At 32.0% G+C, this 18,821-nt stretch overlaps 3 protein-coding genes across 22 annotated transcripts in view; 1 reads left to right on the top strand and 2 right to left on the bottom strand.

The window, feature by feature from the left end:
• Positions 1-18,821, bottom strand: part of LOC127709276 (acyl-coenzyme A synthetase ACSM3, mitochondrial-like) — a 268,456-nt gene that overhangs the window by 130,382 nt on the left and 119,253 nt on the right. For 6 of the 19 annotated variants that reach the window (XM_052214709.1, XM_052214711.1, XM_052214713.1 and 3 more), the window contains exons 5-11: positions 7,424-7,542; positions 6,369-6,430; positions 6,052-6,106; positions 4,540-4,661; positions 3,820-3,976; positions 2,277-2,405; positions 1,510-1,584 (exon numbers count right to left, since the gene is read on the bottom strand). The exons of 7 other annotated variants lie outside the window; for them this stretch is intronic. In XM_052214709.1, the coding sequence (XP_052070669.1) occupies positions 1,510-1,584; positions 2,277-2,405; positions 3,820-3,976; positions 4,540-4,661; positions 6,052-6,106; positions 6,369-6,430; positions 7,424-7,542 (719 nt within the window). The remainder of the gene's footprint in view (positions 1-1,509; positions 1,585-2,276; positions 2,406-3,819; positions 3,977-4,539; positions 4,662-6,051; positions 6,107-6,368; positions 6,431-7,423; positions 7,543-18,821) is intronic. 6 more of the 19 variants (XM_052214721.1, XM_052214722.1, XM_052214725.1 and 3 more) reach the window with 4 other exon arrangements.
• The window catches only part of LOC127709278 (acyl-coenzyme A synthetase ACSM3, mitochondrial-like), a 135,186-nt gene that overhangs the window by 70,180 nt on the left and 46,185 nt on the right, over positions 1-18,821 (bottom strand). Inside the window, exon 2 of one of the 2 annotated variants that reach the window (XM_052214728.1) lies at positions 9,982-10,073. The exons of the other annotated variant lie outside the window; for it this stretch is intronic. The gene's annotated coding sequence lies outside the window, so the exon portion shown is untranslated. The remainder of the gene's footprint in view (positions 1-9,981; positions 10,074-18,821) is intronic. 2 annotated transcript variants of the gene reach the window in all.
• Positions 8,693-18,821, top strand: part of LOC127709280 (uncharacterized) — a 141,680-nt gene continuing 131,551 nt past the window's right edge. Inside the window, exon 1 of the mRNA XM_052214732.1 lies at positions 8,693-8,732. Within this exon, the coding sequence (XP_052070692.1) occupies positions 8,707-8,732 (26 nt within the window). The 5' untranslated portion in view covers positions 8,693-8,706. The remainder of the gene's footprint in view (positions 8,733-18,821) is intronic.

The raw sequence follows: 18,821 nt of genomic DNA, 5'->3' as shown, positions 1-18,821 counted from the left end.
TGATCGGGTGTCTACACATTGATATTGTAAAATATCAGCCTCGAGCCACAATATGAACTTTTTGGCTGATATTTTACTATATCTATAAGCAGAAAACCCGAAAATCTGTTTATCGTGTTATTTCTGGTCTTTTCTCCCCTCAGTTAGACAGTTTTACGCTTGACGAAAGCAAGCTTGATAATTTCTCCTCATATAGAGCTGTATTTAGCAAAACCGTTTGGAATTTTCGGTCCTTAATGCTCTTCAACTTCGTACTTTTGTTGGCCTTTTATACTTTTTTGATTGAAGCGTCACTGATGAGTCTTTTGTTTCGCATATGTCTGTCATATTTCCATGACTACATGATACAGTCTACTACTGAGCATTGATACAAAAACATTATAAGAACACAAAAAGACTTTTATGGATATGATTTTGATATAAGGAGAAAAAATAAAATATAGAATTTAAACCATTCAGGTGTCCTTATTTCCCGTTTTAGGACAAGGAGAATAGCACTAAATGTTAGGTTAAAGCATATACATTTTGAATTTAAGACATTAAGCTGATAAATTTTAGAAAAGTTTATCATCTGTTAAGAAATTTTTATCACCTGTTAAAAAACTTATCACTTGTACAAAAACCCTGTACAAATTATAATTTGTACAAACTTGCATCTTTTACACAACATATATATATATATAGCTTTCGGTGGTCGATGTAATGCCTTTCCTCGTCGGCTTTATCCACGGTAGGGTTGTAACACAGTACATGATGTATAGTGGCAAGTAGATGGTGTACCTTTCAGATCAGCTATTGTGTCTGTCGTAAAGGATGATAATGTTAATTACCATGCCGCCACATCATTTTTTTTTAAATTTTATTGTATTATATATACACGTCTAGACACGGTGGAGGCGGTGTTGCCACGATGTCACACGAGTCCCGCTAAGGGAAGAACAAATGAAAATCTAACATTGTTGGGCTAAATTTGAGACGAGTTATATATATATTATGGTGTTAGCCCTGTATAACCATAAATAAAGGCAACAGTAGTATACCGCTGTTCGAAACTCATAAATCGATAGAGATAAAAACAAATCCGGGTTACAAACTAAAACATAAAATTGTCACATGTTTAGACGAGTATAATAAAATTATAATTGATGTCGCGGCATGGTAATTTACATTATCATCCTTTACGACAGACAAAATAGCTGTCTGAAAAGTACACACATCTACTTGCCACTATACTGTGTAACAACTCTATATTTTCATGTAGCCTAGGTTGTCGAGGGGTCTGGGGCGCTGGACACGGTGCAGGCGGTGTTGCCACGATGTCACAGAAGCAAGGGTTCAAATCCCGCTGAGGGAAGAATAAAAATTTGCTAACGCAAATTTGGAGAGCTTATATTGTTGGGCTAAATTTGAGACGAGTTATATGTAATATATATATATATAATATACTCATTTAATACTTTACATTTGAGAGATGAAATGTGTAATACTGTAGCCAATGAAAATACTTACAGTTTCCGTTTGTCCGTAACCTTCATATAAAGTCAAACCAGTACCATCGTGCCATTCTTTCAGTAGTTCTGGGTTCTACAAAATGCAGATAATACATCATTGAATATTTATAATACATCATATGTCTTTTACAAAAAAATAATAGTTCATATAAATCATATTTAAACAAATAGACTGTACGTAACAAACCAGTTTCTGTTTTATATTACTGATTGTAATTACTATATATAAAAAAGAAGATGTGGTATGATTGCCAATGAGACAACTCTCCACAATTGACCAAATGACACAGAAATTAATATCTATAGGTCACCGTACAGCCTTCAACAATGAACAAAGCCCATACCGCACAGTCGGTTATAAAAGGCCCCGAAATGACAATGTAAAACAATTCAAATGAGAAAACTAACGGCCTAATTTATGTACAAAAAATGATTTAGCGTAAATAAATCATTTAAAAATGAAAACCACCGTATCATTGAAATACAATTCTAGTTTACGGCTTCTCAAACAAAGGTTCCAACTCTCTCAGGTAAAGCTGACTTTGGATTCATTTGGCTATTCTGTTTAGGTACTTTTCGGTCATATAGATTCTCACATTTTTATGTATTTAAACATCCCTGGCTTGTATATGTTTAAGTTTGAACATGCCTGATGAGAGTAAAATCAAAAACGAGTTTTTCATATGTGGCTGTGTGTGTTAACTATTTTGATATTATTATTGATAAATGTCCTTGTTATCTTCAAGTTCTATTTTCTCAACTTACAACAGGTTCTCCAGCACCGACACAAAGTAACTTTCTCGACAAGCTGTATCTGTGAAGTGGTTGTTTTACTAAATGTCTATACACAGTTGGTGGTGCACAGAAATTAGTAATAGGATACTTATCTAAAATCTACAAAGAAAAATATGCATTTACAAGAAAACATACCCTATGTAATAAAAGAACACATACTATTCTGTATTTCTGAAAAATCCCTCGTTGAGTGAAGCTGGTGCTCGTTTAAGGTATGGGTGGACGTGGTTCGGTCCCCGTATAAGTCACGCTATATTAGATTGCGTCTCAGTCGTACATGTAACAAAACAACTTGAGTTTTAGAAGTTCACAATCACAACAAAATTACTCCACTTTTCGATGACATCCCACTCGTAATTGCAAGTATTGGAAAATAGGAAGAAGTTTTCTGACAGACATGGAAAGCCCACACACGTTACATGTCATACAAGTAGGAGGTTTAGCTTGCTATAAAAACAGGTTTAACCCATCATTTTCTTCGGAAAATGCCTGTACCAAGTCAGGAATATGGCAGTTGTTTTTCACTTGTTCCGTTGATTGAATGCGTTTAATTTTGTCAGTTTTTATGGACTTCTCCTTTTTGAATTTGCCTTGGAGTTCGGTATTTTTTTTTTTTCTTTTTTACAACTCATCAATATATAGCTTGCTATGCGGAATGGGGTTTGTTCATTGTTAAAGGTCGTACGGTGACCTATAGTTGTTTACTTTTATGACATTTGGTCTGGTCTGTGTGGAGAGTTGTCTCATTGGCAATCACACCACATCTTCTTATTCTATTAAATGTGTCATAATATTGTGCACGGGAAATGTTTCTTGTAAACATGAACCTTGTGAGGTATATTTAGGATGACGTTCCTGTAACACCCATAATACATTAATGTTTACTAATATCTCCTGTAAGTGTTCCCATGCTGAATATGCAGGTATTGGTTGCAGTTAAACAATTAGCAAGCAACATTTTAACAATAAATCATTCACTTAATCTTTATTTGGATTTGAGCATTAAATATATATTCGGAGAAGCTTTGTGGACATTATGGTAAATTATTTTCTTTCATTAATAATCCGATTAAAAAACATGTCCTCCTAAAATATCTTCTAATCTAAAAGGAAATTATTGTATTGTAATAAATGAAGATGATGAGGAGAAAGAATTACGATTATTGGAAAAAGACTAATCTAAAAAATGACATTTATAACAATTAAAAATCGAATGAAAAATGGAAAAGAGCAAAATTAAAACTGGGAATATTACATATAAATGTCGAGGTAACTTTTAATTTTATAAAATGGAAAAGGTATACAAATATGAAAAACATGTCAGATTTTAGGGAATATGTTTCAGTTATCACAGTCTCTAACAAAATCATATATAATTGAAAATTAAAATTAATTAATGCATAATCCCTTTTAAATGGAGCTATATGAGAAATGATAAAGGAAGTTATTCAAACTTTTTTTGTTAAATCTTGGAACTTCATTTCAGATCATTTTCGAATTTCAATTCGTGTACCTGTAGCGTTCTTTCTGGGTCAAACTTATCAGAATTGTGAATAAAAATACAGGCTCCTCTGATCCATGGTGCAAACAGACTAGTCCATGATGCTTTAGCCCAACCAGTATCAGACATATTCCACATCATACCATTATGGTCTATATCTAACAAGTATCTTAAAATAAAATAATCCAGATGATTGCAACATTTTAGTATTATTTAAGCAATGTAAAAACCCTAAAGATTTTAACATTTCCGACTTTTTCAACCTGTACAAAAATCGCTATAAAATCTATTATGTTAATACATAGAATTCAAACTTATCTTTAATTTTGTTCCTAATGGACAAAAGAGTTAACTGATATGAGATTGCTAGCATGCTGTATAAAACGGATTTTATTTATTTAGTTTTTTTTTTATCATTGTTGAAGGAGGAAAATGTAAAACAAAATCACTTTGAAAACAACAAATCCCATTAATTCTGGAAATATTTCAAAATACCTAATTGCCTAGCCAGATAATTTAGCGGTTATCGATATTTATCAAAGCAATCCGTTCGAGTCGTCGAAAGGGGCGGTTTCATACAATAAGCTGTGAGCTTGTAAACTTCTCCGCATTTCTGAAGATGAGTAACAACAATATTAGTGTAACAGTTGTTTCTTAAGTTTGATACATTGATTGTATGCTTTATTATCATATCATACAATGTATGTCTATATAATACGATCTTATAATAACCTTGCTGTTATAGAATGTCCATATCCATAACTACCATGGGTATGCAATGCCATTTTTGGAGCACCCGTTGTACCACTAGTGAAAAACAATGTCATTGGGTCACTAGCTTTCGATTTAATCGTCTGAAATTCACAAAAATAAATAGTTCTACAATTTAAAAAGCTTTAATATTAATAAATTTACAAATAAGAAAAGTACAGAAAAAGTACATCAAAAAGGATATATTTTTGAATCACACAAGGATACCAAGGCAAACTTAAGGATGTACTTAGGTCGGGTTTAGGAATTTGTGTCAGATAATCGGACTCCATGGTTTTTTTTCCTACGAACGATACAGGTTAAAATATTTTGCCCCATAACACCCATTTTTCTTTTCATATAAGACTCCAATAGCATATAAAAGGCCATTTACCAAAATTTAAGTAGATTCTAGATTTCTTTTCTTTCAATTTGAGACCCAAATATTACCAATGCAAATATAAGGTAAAAGTCCGAGTCAGCCTTTTCCCGCAGTTTATAAAAAAATTAATATCTCGAAAAGGAGCTCCATAACCTATCGATATTTTTAGCTTATTTTGTTTCTTAACTAATGCTCTTCTGACTTAAAGTATCAATTTTAAATTATAGATTTTTTATAATTTCACCTAACTACATCCTTAAGGTAAACAGATAAGACGTTATTAAGCTAGCTAATAATAGTGACATGTGGCGATGTAAGATGTACGTCAATGTCAATGACAACCTTATCAAACAACAAAAATTTCTAGAAATAAAAATACGGCCTAACGTGTGAAAATGTTTGAACCTATAATTATAAAGATGGTTCTCGATTGTATCATCAGCTCGGTAGTGATTCTGTACTAAGTTTTCAACTTCATCCGGCAAAGTTGACCGTAGCTGAACTTGGTTATTATTCAATACTTAGTGTTCTATTTAAGAAGTGTCTTACAAGTCATATTGGATAACTTGGGAAAATAGATTTCTCATTCGTTTCAGTAAATTGAGTAATCCTTTGGCAGATATAGATTTTTAAAGAAATTGTATTGAACAAAGAACCGAGAACTGGTACTTAATTCAATCTATTTTTTTTTAACCGTGACCATGTACCCCGAAAGCAACCACATACACAAAAAACACAAACATAAACAAACAAGCAGAAAACACAACAAAAAAACACATATTCACAACATTAAACCAAGGAGGTTATATCTAATATATAATATAACCTCATTGATAAAACTAATAAGGTAAGATCTGTCTTCGTATTGATTTTCTTAAATTTCTAATGACTAGATATCTGGTAGTCAGTATGCATCAGTAATTTCCATTACCTACAAGGCCGTAAAACTAATAATTACATCCTTCGTAAAGGTTGGGATTATAAACAATAACGATATATGTTTACTGAATATGAAGCTTCTATGTATAAAAACAAAACAAAATAAACAAAAAAACAAAATACAAAAAAAAATAAAACATATCGTTTACAAAAAAAAAAACATTCGGGAATACCTTAAAATTGGCTGGAGCTTCATCCATTAAACTCCCAAAATGTGCCCATCCTGGCCTGAAATAAAGTTATGCTAACCATTATTCATAAACAAGGTTAAACAAAAACATTGATTTCAAACTATCTCTTTTCAGAATTTCATTAACGCTTCGCTGTATATGTCAACAGTTAAAGGAGCATAATTTAATAATTAAGAATGAACTTAATTTAGGAGATCCAAGAATGTTAAATTTCTGAATCTGTTGTATTATGAATATTTCATCTCTCATCGTCATAGGGATCATGAATATCATTTGACCAAAACAATAGGTACATTTACCTTGTGTCTGACTTGTCACCGACAAATATTTTCTGTGGACAATCTTCCAAGTCTTTGGTTGCCTATAATACAATAGTTTCGCTAAGTTTGATATGAAAACACATGCAATGTAGCTGTAGAAAGCATATATAGGTCAATAAGACAGCAACCCAGCCTGTATTTATTTGTCTACTTTTTTATTTTGAGAACAATGATCTATTGAACTATTAGATGTCGGTACCTACGAACAAGGCATATTAAATCTTTCATACATTTCGCAGTGTGTTTTATCACACAGAAACTGCATGTCATACATGCATTTATAGCACGAGATCTTGGGTATACGTCAATGAGACAGCAACCCAATCACACAAATAAGCAAAGACGTCTAGAGGTCAGCATACATTTGGGGTCGTCAGCAATACATAAACGTCCATAAAATATCAAGATCTAAATGACATCGATTCTAGAAATTTGTGAATTTATATAACTAACTGAGATAAAGATATCTGTCATAAATTCAAACTCCGAAACAGCGGTGACGTTGCTTTGCTAAAAGTTAACGTAGCGTAGCGAGGAGGACGTTACCACTGTTTCGGAGTTTGTTATTCGTAAATTAAAAACAAAAACATTAAGAAAACCAATACAAAACCACTGACAGCACTGACACACGTAAATTTCCTGTTTGCTTACAAAAAGCACACCATTTACATATGAAGAACATATTTATTTTTTCATTTGATTTGTTCGGCAATAAAAATCACTAGATAGTATTGTTTGGTACCACTTTATCATTATGAGACGTTATCTGAACTTCCTGTTTTATGAATACATGTAAAACAAATTCTAATTTTTTAATAAACAAAACCTTACATAGTTTGAAACATGCTGGCTGCACGTGATTTTTTTTTTGTCTAAGTGTCGGAGAAACCCGTATAAACTAGGTGTACTTGTCTGTATACAAACGGATTAAACACAGGTGAAACGAAATTTAATTAATCTTGAAATGTCGCAGTCATGGTAACGTCCTAACCAGCTCTCAATACCAGTGTTAAAATGTAAATTAATTGCATTACCTGGTCCACATTGTCTGCGCTTGAAGCATCTGCTACAATTAATTTAGCACCTGCTGATTTAATTCTATGTTTAATGTCATTAGATCTCAGAAGGATTGTTCCTGGGCTTAAAACAATTCCTACAATAAATAAGATTGAGAAGACATGTTTATTCATTTCAATTATCTAGCCCACACATATCGTTAGTAGTTTGAAAAACATGTTCATCATTTAAAAGAATACAAAAATGCCGATTAATTCATTTTTATTCTGTAGTAGTTTCATGTATCTTCGACCTTCAGCATAAACAAAGTAACAACAACAAAATGAAGCAAGAAACAAAAACGAAAACCAGTACACTATTCTGTTCATGTTTTTATAATACGATACCTTTTAAGGTGAAGTGTTAATCAGACCCCCTCCCTCAAGTCATCACCACCACACTTCTATCCACATCCGCGGCATTGACATAACGTGTAAGAAGTGAATCTATGAAACGTTGTATTTAAGTAATTGCTTAATTATAGTAATTGTACGAAATGTTTCCATGTATACATTAAAATAGCTTATAGCCATCTTATATTTAACTTCAATGCATCAACCGCACCGCATGAATTCAATTATAGCAAACGCTGCAAGGAAGATGGGGAAAAGCTTCTTAAATTATAATTATTATGGGTCTTTATAACTATACGTTTTATTTTGGTTTGATACCATTGGTAATTACATGTAAGTTCTCGAGAGAACTCTCCGCCTTTAAACAATGTTTCAGAATTTACCATTAACATATAGTTTATTACGCACATTTTGATAAATTCTGAATATCACTCAAATTTCGTTAGTTTTCAATCATAAAATGGTAAATTCCTGGGGCAAAGTGGACCTTAGATGGTCTTGGCTATTCTTTTTATTTTTGGTCATATAGCTCCAAATGTATAATTAAATATTTTGTTATCTCTATCATATAACGAAGAAGACTCTCCAAAAATGCGAATAGAATGGGTAAATTATACTTTCATTTATTGCTGATTTGGGTATAATACATAGTTTTCATCGTTTTTCTTTTAATTTGTATACAAAACGTAACCATAGCAACCACTCTTTTGTACGATAAAATACATTGTCAATGTTTCAAGATTGTGATATATAATTTTGTTCCGCTTACTTAATTTCTAACAAAAGGATGGATCTAACATATTATTTGTTATTTCCACATGAAATAACGCATCAATTATTAAAAAAAAATCCGAATAACTTCAAGAATCAATGAAGATGATGAAGTATTATTAATCCAACGTACTGCGATGAACTTCAAGACTCTTTTAAACATGTAAGTTATTTTGAAATATTATCAAATTAAATTTTGTTATGTCTTTTTTTTCAATTTAAAAATGAAGTCATAAATGTGCTTTGATTATTGTTGCTTCGAATTTGAGACAAAGGTTAGGAAGGGAAATGATTGCGCGTTTATCCTTACATTTGTACTTAATATGTCAGTATATCTTCTTAGTACATTTGAGTCGATCTACGCCAAGCGTAATACAAAGATTTCTCTTGAGACGAGCATTAACCCTTGATATATAGTCTTATGTATTTGCGTATATTTGTTTAGCTTGGCATCTTTCATGTGTTTTGTACAACCACGCCATCGATGCCTCAGTCTATGGACGGTTCGCACCAACCCAGCAGTCAGCGTTCTTGTGCTGATACAATGTATGATAGCGGTCTTTTTCTGTAAATCTACTGTTCATCAAATTTATTCATTTTTCAAAATTTATGTAGTTATGTTTTAACTTTGAATAAGAATATCTAAAAATTCTGTAATCATTATTTCAATACACGAATTAAATTATTTTTAATGAAATAGGACAAATTCATTGATGTTAGTAAACCTGGGATGTTTAACATTGATGGTGTCACAGAAGTAGCTGATTTGTCTCTAAATTGTCTGGAAATTACAAACCTGCTCTTATTGCTGCTAAATTTATAATCCACCACTCTGGAATTTAGGTAGAAGGACAATCATTCTGTCTTCCACTTTCAACTTACAATGATTCTGAAGTATGTTAGCTGCTCTAAAAATTGTAAACTGAGTAATAAAATGATACAAAAAATTGAATTTGTAACTGAATGCTGTTCAATTCGATATCAAATGAATCGGTATCTAAATGTTTTATAATATTTTTAATATTTTAAAATGCATCAAGTACACGTCATACATTATAAAAATCATGTATAAAACACAAACGCAAACACCCGACCAAAGTGCAGAAAATAGCCCAAGGCCACCAATGGGTCTTCAACACAGCGAGAAAATCCCGCATCCGGAGGCGGGCTTCAGCTGGCCCCTAAACAAAAAAGTATACTCGTTCAGCGAAAATGGACGTCACAATAAACTCCGAAACATATAAATGAACAAAAATTAAAAAAAAAAACATACAAGACTAACAAAGTCCAAAGGTTCTTGACTTGGGACAGTCGCGAAAATGCGGCGTAAATGTAAATTTTTGTTTTGTAACAATGCAGTTATAACAAAACTATACAATTAGTTACCCTAATAAAAAAAAACATAATGGTACCTTTTAGAAAGCTGACTTAATTCCGAAAATGTCCATCACAGTTCTTTACCGCTATCATCAATCCACCAAAACGCTGGATGGTTTGGATTCCTCTGTGAAAGTGGAATAGAAGCGCATGATAAAAGTACTGTAAATGAGGAGTTTGGGTAGAATATCATTCCAGAAATAGCCTCAAATCCTCCCACTTATTGTACCTTATGATAATAATAAAAATTCATATATTTTTTTCTATTTTCTTGTAGGATGTTTTTCTTTTGCCCACTTCTTTATTTTAGTTCAATTGTCAAAATGCCTATAGTTTATATACCTAGGCCCTATTTTGTGAAAATATATGTAATACTAAACTATGAAAATAAGTTTTCATCATGTATTATTGCTTTAACACAGATTCCCACGACTATTGCCATATTTCATAAATGCTGTCACTTACAATTTTGCTAACTGCCCACTGGTCAATGATATCACCACAGAAGTTGAAATATTCCGGTAATCTTTCGTTTGACATCAACTTCCTATGTAGTTGATCATCCTTGAAATCCGCGGGAATGTGTGGCATGTAAGCGATACCTCGAACTGAGGCATAAACACAGAGTCTTGACATACATAACGGTTTGTTCCTATCTGTCTGTCGAATATGTGGCAACTTTTGTTTGTATAAAACATGACGGAAAGAGGTCGTGAAGATAGCCCGTTTCATCTGAAATAAATTGAAATCATTATCAATATCAATATTGTAGCATTATTCATTTTTATGAAAAAGCGCAGCACTTACAGAGGAAAATCTTTGCATATACTTCAGGCAGTTAATGATTTAGTATCATTTTTTTCCAACAAATTTGTTATTGCTCAATTGTCAGTATGTTCCATTCTGAAAGTATCAATACGGTACAAATTTGCTATACATTCGTGTCTGTTGTTCAATTTGCTGTTTACAACACTTTTTAGTTTTTCTCGTGAAGGAACATATACAGACAATAATTAAAAATTCGGAAAACTCGAGTCTGGGCACAGGCACTTGTTTCTAAAAAAAACCTAAGTATATATAGACAATAATAGTGTCTTGACTTGACAAATCAACGATATAAGGACGAGGCTTAGAAACGGGGAAATGCGAGGCTCTGCCGAGCTTTTTCTCCGTTTCGGGCCGAATCCTTATATCGTTGATAATTCAAGTCAATACACTATTATTATATATTGTCTTTATACTACAATCTACACATTTTCAATTGTTGTTTATTGTGTTATTGTTATTTATTTGATTTAAATATTGGAAAAAATCCCCCTTTAAAAAGGCCTCACATCTGGCGGAGAAACATACAGCACAATGAAATGTACATTAAGTTACCCGTTGAAACCAATCGTTGGTGAACGAATTCGTTTGAGTATGAGTATGGACTAAAATATCAACAATAAGCGTAAAACATAATGACTTATAGGTTTTAAACCAAAAAAATTAACAAGTGAAATATGTTTTTCTAACAATTGTAAAAGAAACAAATTTGAGTCTTTCCACGCTTCGTTGTAAACATTGGAAACAAGGACAGGTTGAAGCGCTCGTCATGAATATTTAAATATAGTTTTGGCTCTACTATTTTAATATTCATGAGGATAAGTGATATCGGGTCAATGACATAGAAATATACAGTCAACGCATTTTGACTGCTCAAATAGAACGTGTGCAGTATAAACCCTTATATATAACATTAAGGTATATAGGTATTTTTTTCTGAGACATTTTTGCCTGTGGCTAGAGGGGATTCCCTTTTCAGTTCGTGGGATGTATTTACACATCCTTGTTCGATAAGAATAGGGACGTTATAGTTAATGTCAAACGTGTGCATTGCCAAGTTTTCAGCATGTTCAATTGTCTATTTCCAAAAGGTTAATTTATTGACTACCTAATGCAATACAATACCAAAGATACTTTCATTTTTCAGTTGCAGTCAAATTTCCAAGTTATCCACCATGTCGTGAATACACATAAAATATGTGTCGCTGGACGTTCAGCGAAAAATAGTAATGATTAACTGTATCACAATCATTGCTTGATTTATTGGTGATTGATTTACGCCGCATCAGCACAAAAAGGCTAATATCACAATCATATTCTGAATTCATGATCCAAACATAAAGACAATTACCCATTCGGAAAACTCTTTGGTTGTAAAGTAAGCTTCATTTTAAGAACAAATAACCATCTCAGTAAATGGTATTTGAAGTTTTAATGATATGGTCGACTAATACATACCAAACCTTACAATGTTACATGTATGTAACCAATTAACCTTGGACATCAATGTACTTATGAAATGTTTGCTACTGGACGTGATCAAGTGAAGTCAGAACTATGAGACAAACACGGTTTATAAATTCAACGTGATCTATATCAATTATGCATCGATTAAAGATTGTATCAATTCATCAACAACTCCCTTTCCTGTTTAACGATTTTTCCCCTGATGGAAATATACATGTATTTAGGAGTTTTTAAAGTCAAAATATTTTTTTTTTAAATTGTCACAAAAAAAAAGAAAATCGAAAACCCCAGGAAAACAAAAAGAAAAAACTGTATCGTTACATAGCAGCACAACTGATAGTTTTGGCAAAATTTTTAAGAGTGTCGATATCTTAAACATCATATATGAAAATGTCATCGACGATATACATGTAAGAAGACTCATGGTTACCCTCCATCTAAATTATTTATAAAGTAAGTTATACTTTAAGATCACTTTACAAATATTCAATGACTGGTTGTCGGGAAAGTAACCCTTAAAAGCTGCATAAGATAATGTTGAATAATGTTGCAAAATTTGGGTGTAAGCTGTGCAGATATTGTTAACTAATGCTGTTTTTATAGATTATCGTTGGTCATCTCAACGAGATTAATTTTCTCGCTTCAGCCGGTACGGCGAAAGTGAGAAAAGCAATCGAGTTGAGATGACCAATGATAATCTGTTTATCGCTATTTTACCTATGACGATGTTGTTAATTTCATTGACAGCAGCACGTGCGCCCTTAGCTTCTAGCGATAATTTTTCATATCACTCTACTATGCTGAGAAAGGAAATTATCAGTCAGTAAGATCAAAGGAAAATTTCGTGAAATAGCGATAATAAACATTATCAATATAAATTTTGTTCGTAAGATTATATCTATAACTTAGCTCAATTCGTTAAAATATGGTTTGTTATACATGTATGCCCTATTTCTATTTATTGTCTTCTATCGAAAATGCATTATCTAGAGATTCAAAATAAACATGATAAATAAGGATGGGTTTCTCTGCTGCTGACGTCTTAGATCGAAATGATACTTCATTCGGCCATAAATAGACTTGTGTAAATATATTGTTCACAGCTCTTGAGACTGTCAGGGACAAGTTGATCGAATTGGAGCTATACTATCGGATATAAATAGAACACACAACTAAAATTAACCACTCAATATCATGTAACTGTACAAAGTTAAACTAGTCAAAATCGTACAACATGGGACCAGTAACTAAATTACATCAGTAAATTAATGTCAACCCTCAACAAATAAAAGCAATCAATGCTAGTAAAGTAAATTTTTACTTAATGCAAACATGCAACCGTGGTATCTGCCATTGTTATTATTATACACGTATGTTTACCTGTCTGTTTCTTTCTCTTTAAAGAGCGGATATCTTGTACATTTACACATTAATAGAGTTTAAGGAGCAGTGTATGGGGGTGTATACGGGTGGTACCTGCAATCGCTACCGTTACGTTAGGATTGATCGATTTAAAATTGTTGTTAACTAAACGTCATGCGGCAAATATTTCACACAAATTCAAGATAAGTATAAACAATCCATAATGAATAGTTATCTCGCAAACTGGGAATGAGCGATTAAGATAGCTATTAAACAGAGATTTAGACATATATATCTTGCAACACCGGGGTAAGCAGACTTTGTGTTAAACATCTTATGCCCACATGTATTTCATTTTTAATCATAATTTTGAAAACAAAATGAATTAGTTAAAAGTTATAAACGTTCTTTAGTTCACATATTTTCTCACAGATAATCCTCTACAAAAAAAAAAATAACAGCAACAACAAACGAACTTGATCAAAACAAATATTCAGGCGTTGAACACAAATAAACAAACAAATAAACCCAAACAAGCAAGCAAACAAATAAGTACAAATAAGAAAACAAACAAACTAAACAAATAAACCCCGGAAAAAAAGACAAAAAAGCTAATATTTTATTTGCTTATTAAATACATGTAGACTTATTGATAAATGTTTTAATTATAATGTTGTTGTTGTTGTTCATTAATTACGTCTAGTATTTTATGTCTAAACAAATCATTTCGATTTATTTCGATTATAGTTTGAAGCATGTCCAAAATAATCCTTATATATTTTTTTACATTGATTCTGTGCAAATTTGTTCTGTGCATTGTTTTTGTGCGTGTTTTTCATTTTTTGACAATTCCTTCGATGGATCAGTAGGTGACATTTTGTAAGAACAACATTCCTGGGTCCTCTTCAATTCACATTGTTTCCCAACAGCAGTCAAATTATCCATCATTTCACACTGCCGAAGATATATGGTCACTGCTACATTTTGTAATGTATATCTTGGTTGAAATGTACAAGTGTACAAATATACTGTATATACATGTCTATATGTAGTAAAATTAAATACTAGATAGACAGGATGATTTACTATCATTAGAGTTCATGCACAGGTTACCATGTCAAATCATTCAAATATCTAAAAATAATACTTTGAAGATATTACACGCTCTGATGATAAAAACCTTGACCACGATAGTTTGAACAAGTTCAAATGAAAGACAAATTATTTAATCCAATGGAATATCTACTTGAATTTCCAATAACTTTGAAAATGAAGTCTCGAATCTGATGTTCAGTAGTTGTCGTTTGTTGATGTGGTTCATAAGTGGTTCTCGTTTCTCGTTTTTTATATAGATTAGACCGTTGGTTTTCCCGTTTGAATGGTTTTACACTAGTATTTTTTGAGGCCATTTATAGCTTGCTGTTCGGTGTGAGCCAAGGCTCCGTGTTGAAGACCGTACTTTGACCTATAATGGTTTACTTTTATAAATTTTGACTTGGATGGAGAGTTGTCTCATTGGCACTCATACCACTGTGACATCTTCTTATATCTAGTCACGTTGTACACTGTAAAATATGTCCTTTTTCTTTATCATTTAAAAAATTTTTAAGGTGTTTAGTCCTTTGTTCTGTTGAATTCTTGTTTATATTTATATATATTTGCTATCTTTGATACATTGAAAATCCAATATTAGAAATAGATGTGTAAATGAAATCTCTTAAATTCACTCTCCTAGGTTTTCAACACTATAAGTAGATACATGTAATTATAAATAGTGTTTGTAAGAGTACATATAAGTACAATGCAAATTTAGTTGATCATTCAATTGTAAAGAAAGTGATGAGTGATATAAATTTCTGGAAGAGCTGTATTTATAAAAAAAAAAATTACAGTAAATAATTATATTGCCAGATTGACTGGAGTATAAGAAATATGATCACTGATTTTTCCTAACCCATGTTGAGGGCGTCGGCCGAAATAGGGTTCCATACTACACCGGGCGGATAAATAATTCGAATGCACTTGCAATTCAGGACCGAGGAAACGACTTAAGCCCTCACACGTATGTTTACCACTCCAAACTTTGTGTGTGCCTGTCCAAAATCATAAACATGCAGTCATTTGGGGTCGTCTGCCATAATTGTTTTCTTTTAATGTTATTAGCTTAAATCATGCCGTTAGTTTTCTCTTTTAGATTTTTACACATTTTGTTATCCCGAGGCCTTCTTTAGCATACTATGTGGTATGGGTTGGGTCATTGTTGAAGGTCATACGATAAGACCCTTATCGTTTGGTCTATGGTGGATAGCTGTCTCGTTGGTAATCAACACCAACTTCTCCTTATATTATATTAAAGATCGATAGTTGGCAAATTTTATGTTTCTCAAGTCTTTAGACAAAAACAGTCTATAGAAGTTAAAAAATTGGACAATGCATGTTTTCCTTCCATTTTCATGGCTTCTATGACCTTAAATATGTATGCATCTATTTAGTAATCGAACATAACTTGGTATTTAATAATTGCAGATACATTAAACGATTATAGAATGTATTTTTGAAATCAAAGGATAAGTAAATGTACTTTGTTAAATTATTGATAACTAAGACTTTATATTTAAATAAAATCGGAATATTTATTACCAAAGGCCAATCATTTTACTGACGTAAACTGGTATTGTATACCCTGATTGGTGCAATAACTTCCGGTTTTTCCTGATTATTTACCGTCTTCGATACCATTTTTTTTTTCGATTCGATGAAAGGTTTACTTTTTCCAATATTTACGTTCCTGCTGATTCATTTTTGTAATAAACAGCTTCGTCATTATTAGCTTTAATGATTTCCTAATATTGATGATAAAATTTCAAATTAAAGATAAATGCAAATGTAAAAGTATAGAAATATGAAACTTTAAGCAAAAAATGACTGTGTGAAGTGCATTTCAGTAAAAAGTATTCAATCTTGCGTCGTTTATTTATAAATTAACCTAATTAAACGATATTGTAATAATAAAAAACTAGTAATGCGACTTTCTCCTAAAATGGACCTCATAGCAAGTTTTTATGGGTCGCACCCCTTCTTGTTACTTTATATTAGATCTTTATATGCAGACAGAATTTAGTGAGAAAAAATAATAATTTGCTTTAAAATAACAGGCTATACAGACATTTGCAAAATAGACAGAAATCACTGTATTGATAACATAGTTGAAATCATTTAACAGACTATACAGACATTTGCTAAATAGAGAAAAATCACTGTATTGATAACATAGTTGAAATCATTCTTATTTGTGACAATATAAAATTGTATCATTATAATTTATTACTTTCAATCTCTTTGAGATTCAATTCAGAAGTAGGCCCTGACGGATTCAATTTCAGTCAGATATCCTGGCTTTTTCTCTCAATTCAGCAGTTTGATAATTGGCTATCTATATTTCTGCAATCCTATTGTGAAGAGCTCCTCAAGGTCATCTAGGAGAGTATTAGGTTTAAGTCGTTGGAATTCTTTTAAGATCTGATAAAATAACAAATGTACATTACAAATCTGCATCATGACAAAACACATTAAGTACTGTAAACAACTTCAGATTTGAACATGAAAACTGATATTTGCAGCCTTTAATTTCAGCTTAAAATGACATTAAACAATTTGCTTAAGGTATTCTACAAAGGTATTAACTTTATCCCTGTAATGCTCAGAGAATAAAAATATATAACTCTTACGATAATTTCAAATATTTATCTTGATATTTTTTTTATGTTAGTGTATTTCTTCATCTTAGCTCATATTGCCTATCAAAGTGCCTCAATAAAGTAACTTAGCCCTGCCACATTTGTGTGTGCCTGTCCAAAGCAAGAATACAGTTTTCAGTCTCCTGTATCACTATTTTATGTTTCATGTATATCGTTTTTGTGCCTTTTCAGGTGTTTTTGTCATAATTGTTTACAATTATACAGGGCTTTCCTTAACTAACTTGGTTTGTATCCTCAACTATTTGTTTTCTTCTGTAAACAAATGCTAGGTCCATTTTCATGTTTATATTGCTGATATCAATGTCTGAAATTGTCTTTTTATGTTCCCTTTTCAACCAGTCTATGTAGGCTTGCTGAGAAATGGAATCTTCAGACACTGGTAATGGTGGTAGAAATCTTGCTAAACCCACAAACAAACACACTTGAATCCTCAGTTTGTGGTTGTGGATTTTTATTAAGTCTTTCCACTTTTCTGTGGAAAGACCTATTGGTTTTCTTCTGATTTTTTTTTTTTTCTTCCGCCAAATTTTGTTCTTGCGATAAATTTTTTTTTCGCAAGATGTCGCTTAGATGTTTCGTATATGATATCAAACAGTTTATGCGCATTTGAAATTGACCCTGCTTAACCGAATACTTTTCTTTGTAGGAGTTATTTCCCCGAACACTGTTTTCCTTGTGCGTGCATCTCCTCCGTAACTGTAAAAGAAATCGACAAATTTATTTCACCAAATTGCTCGTTATATCCTCAGGATGTTTTGTCCAATTTTTACCGAAGCAATACGTAAACTCCATATGAGAGTTATTTCCCCTTCTGTATTTGACATAAGGGATATATAAATGTATAGCATGAATGGTAGGTGATAGAGACCTAAGGTATATTGATTTGAGTTCCTTGGTTAATTTAAATGAAATTGAGGCCAAGGTCAAAGGTCAAGGTCATATTCTAAATTTTGACTTTTCCTTGTTATTTGATCTCCTCTGTCACTTTTAAAATTACAAATTAAGGAACTAGTGCAAAATGTTTGCTTAATTGTGATTAAGATATGATAAATTTGGTCTGAAACAATCCAATGATATCTTATAGGAGTTATTGTCCCTGAAATGATTCAATTTTAGGTTAGTTGATTATTACTCCAACTTGGTACATGATAAAGCCATAGGGTCTTTTGCAAACTGTTGGTTGACATATGACCTTGAAAAAAGTAAACCGGAAGTGACCTTGAGTCAACCGGAAGTAGTGTTTTTTGCACTTTTTTCATTGAAAAGTACCTAGAAACCATATATTTTTTGAATGATCATAGGTTAACCTATCATTTGAGACCGGAAGTGCCATTTTATAAAACGGAAGTAGCATATTATCTTCCTTATTACAGGCATAAGTATATACAAACTATATATTTTTGGAATCAGTCTGAATAAAGCTATCATATGAGACCGGAAGTGACATTTTCTAAACCGGAAGT

Source organism: Mytilus californianus, unplaced genomic scaffold, assembly GCF_021869535.1.
Source record: "Mytilus californianus isolate M0D057914Y unplaced genomic scaffold, xbMytCali1.0.p SCAF_7, whole genome shotgun sequence".
Classification (NCBI taxonomy): domain Eukaryota; kingdom Metazoa; phylum Mollusca; class Bivalvia; order Mytilida; family Mytilidae; genus Mytilus; species Mytilus californianus.
Note: the sequence above shows the minus strand (reverse complement) of the source record. Positions and strands in the feature narration are given on the sequence as shown.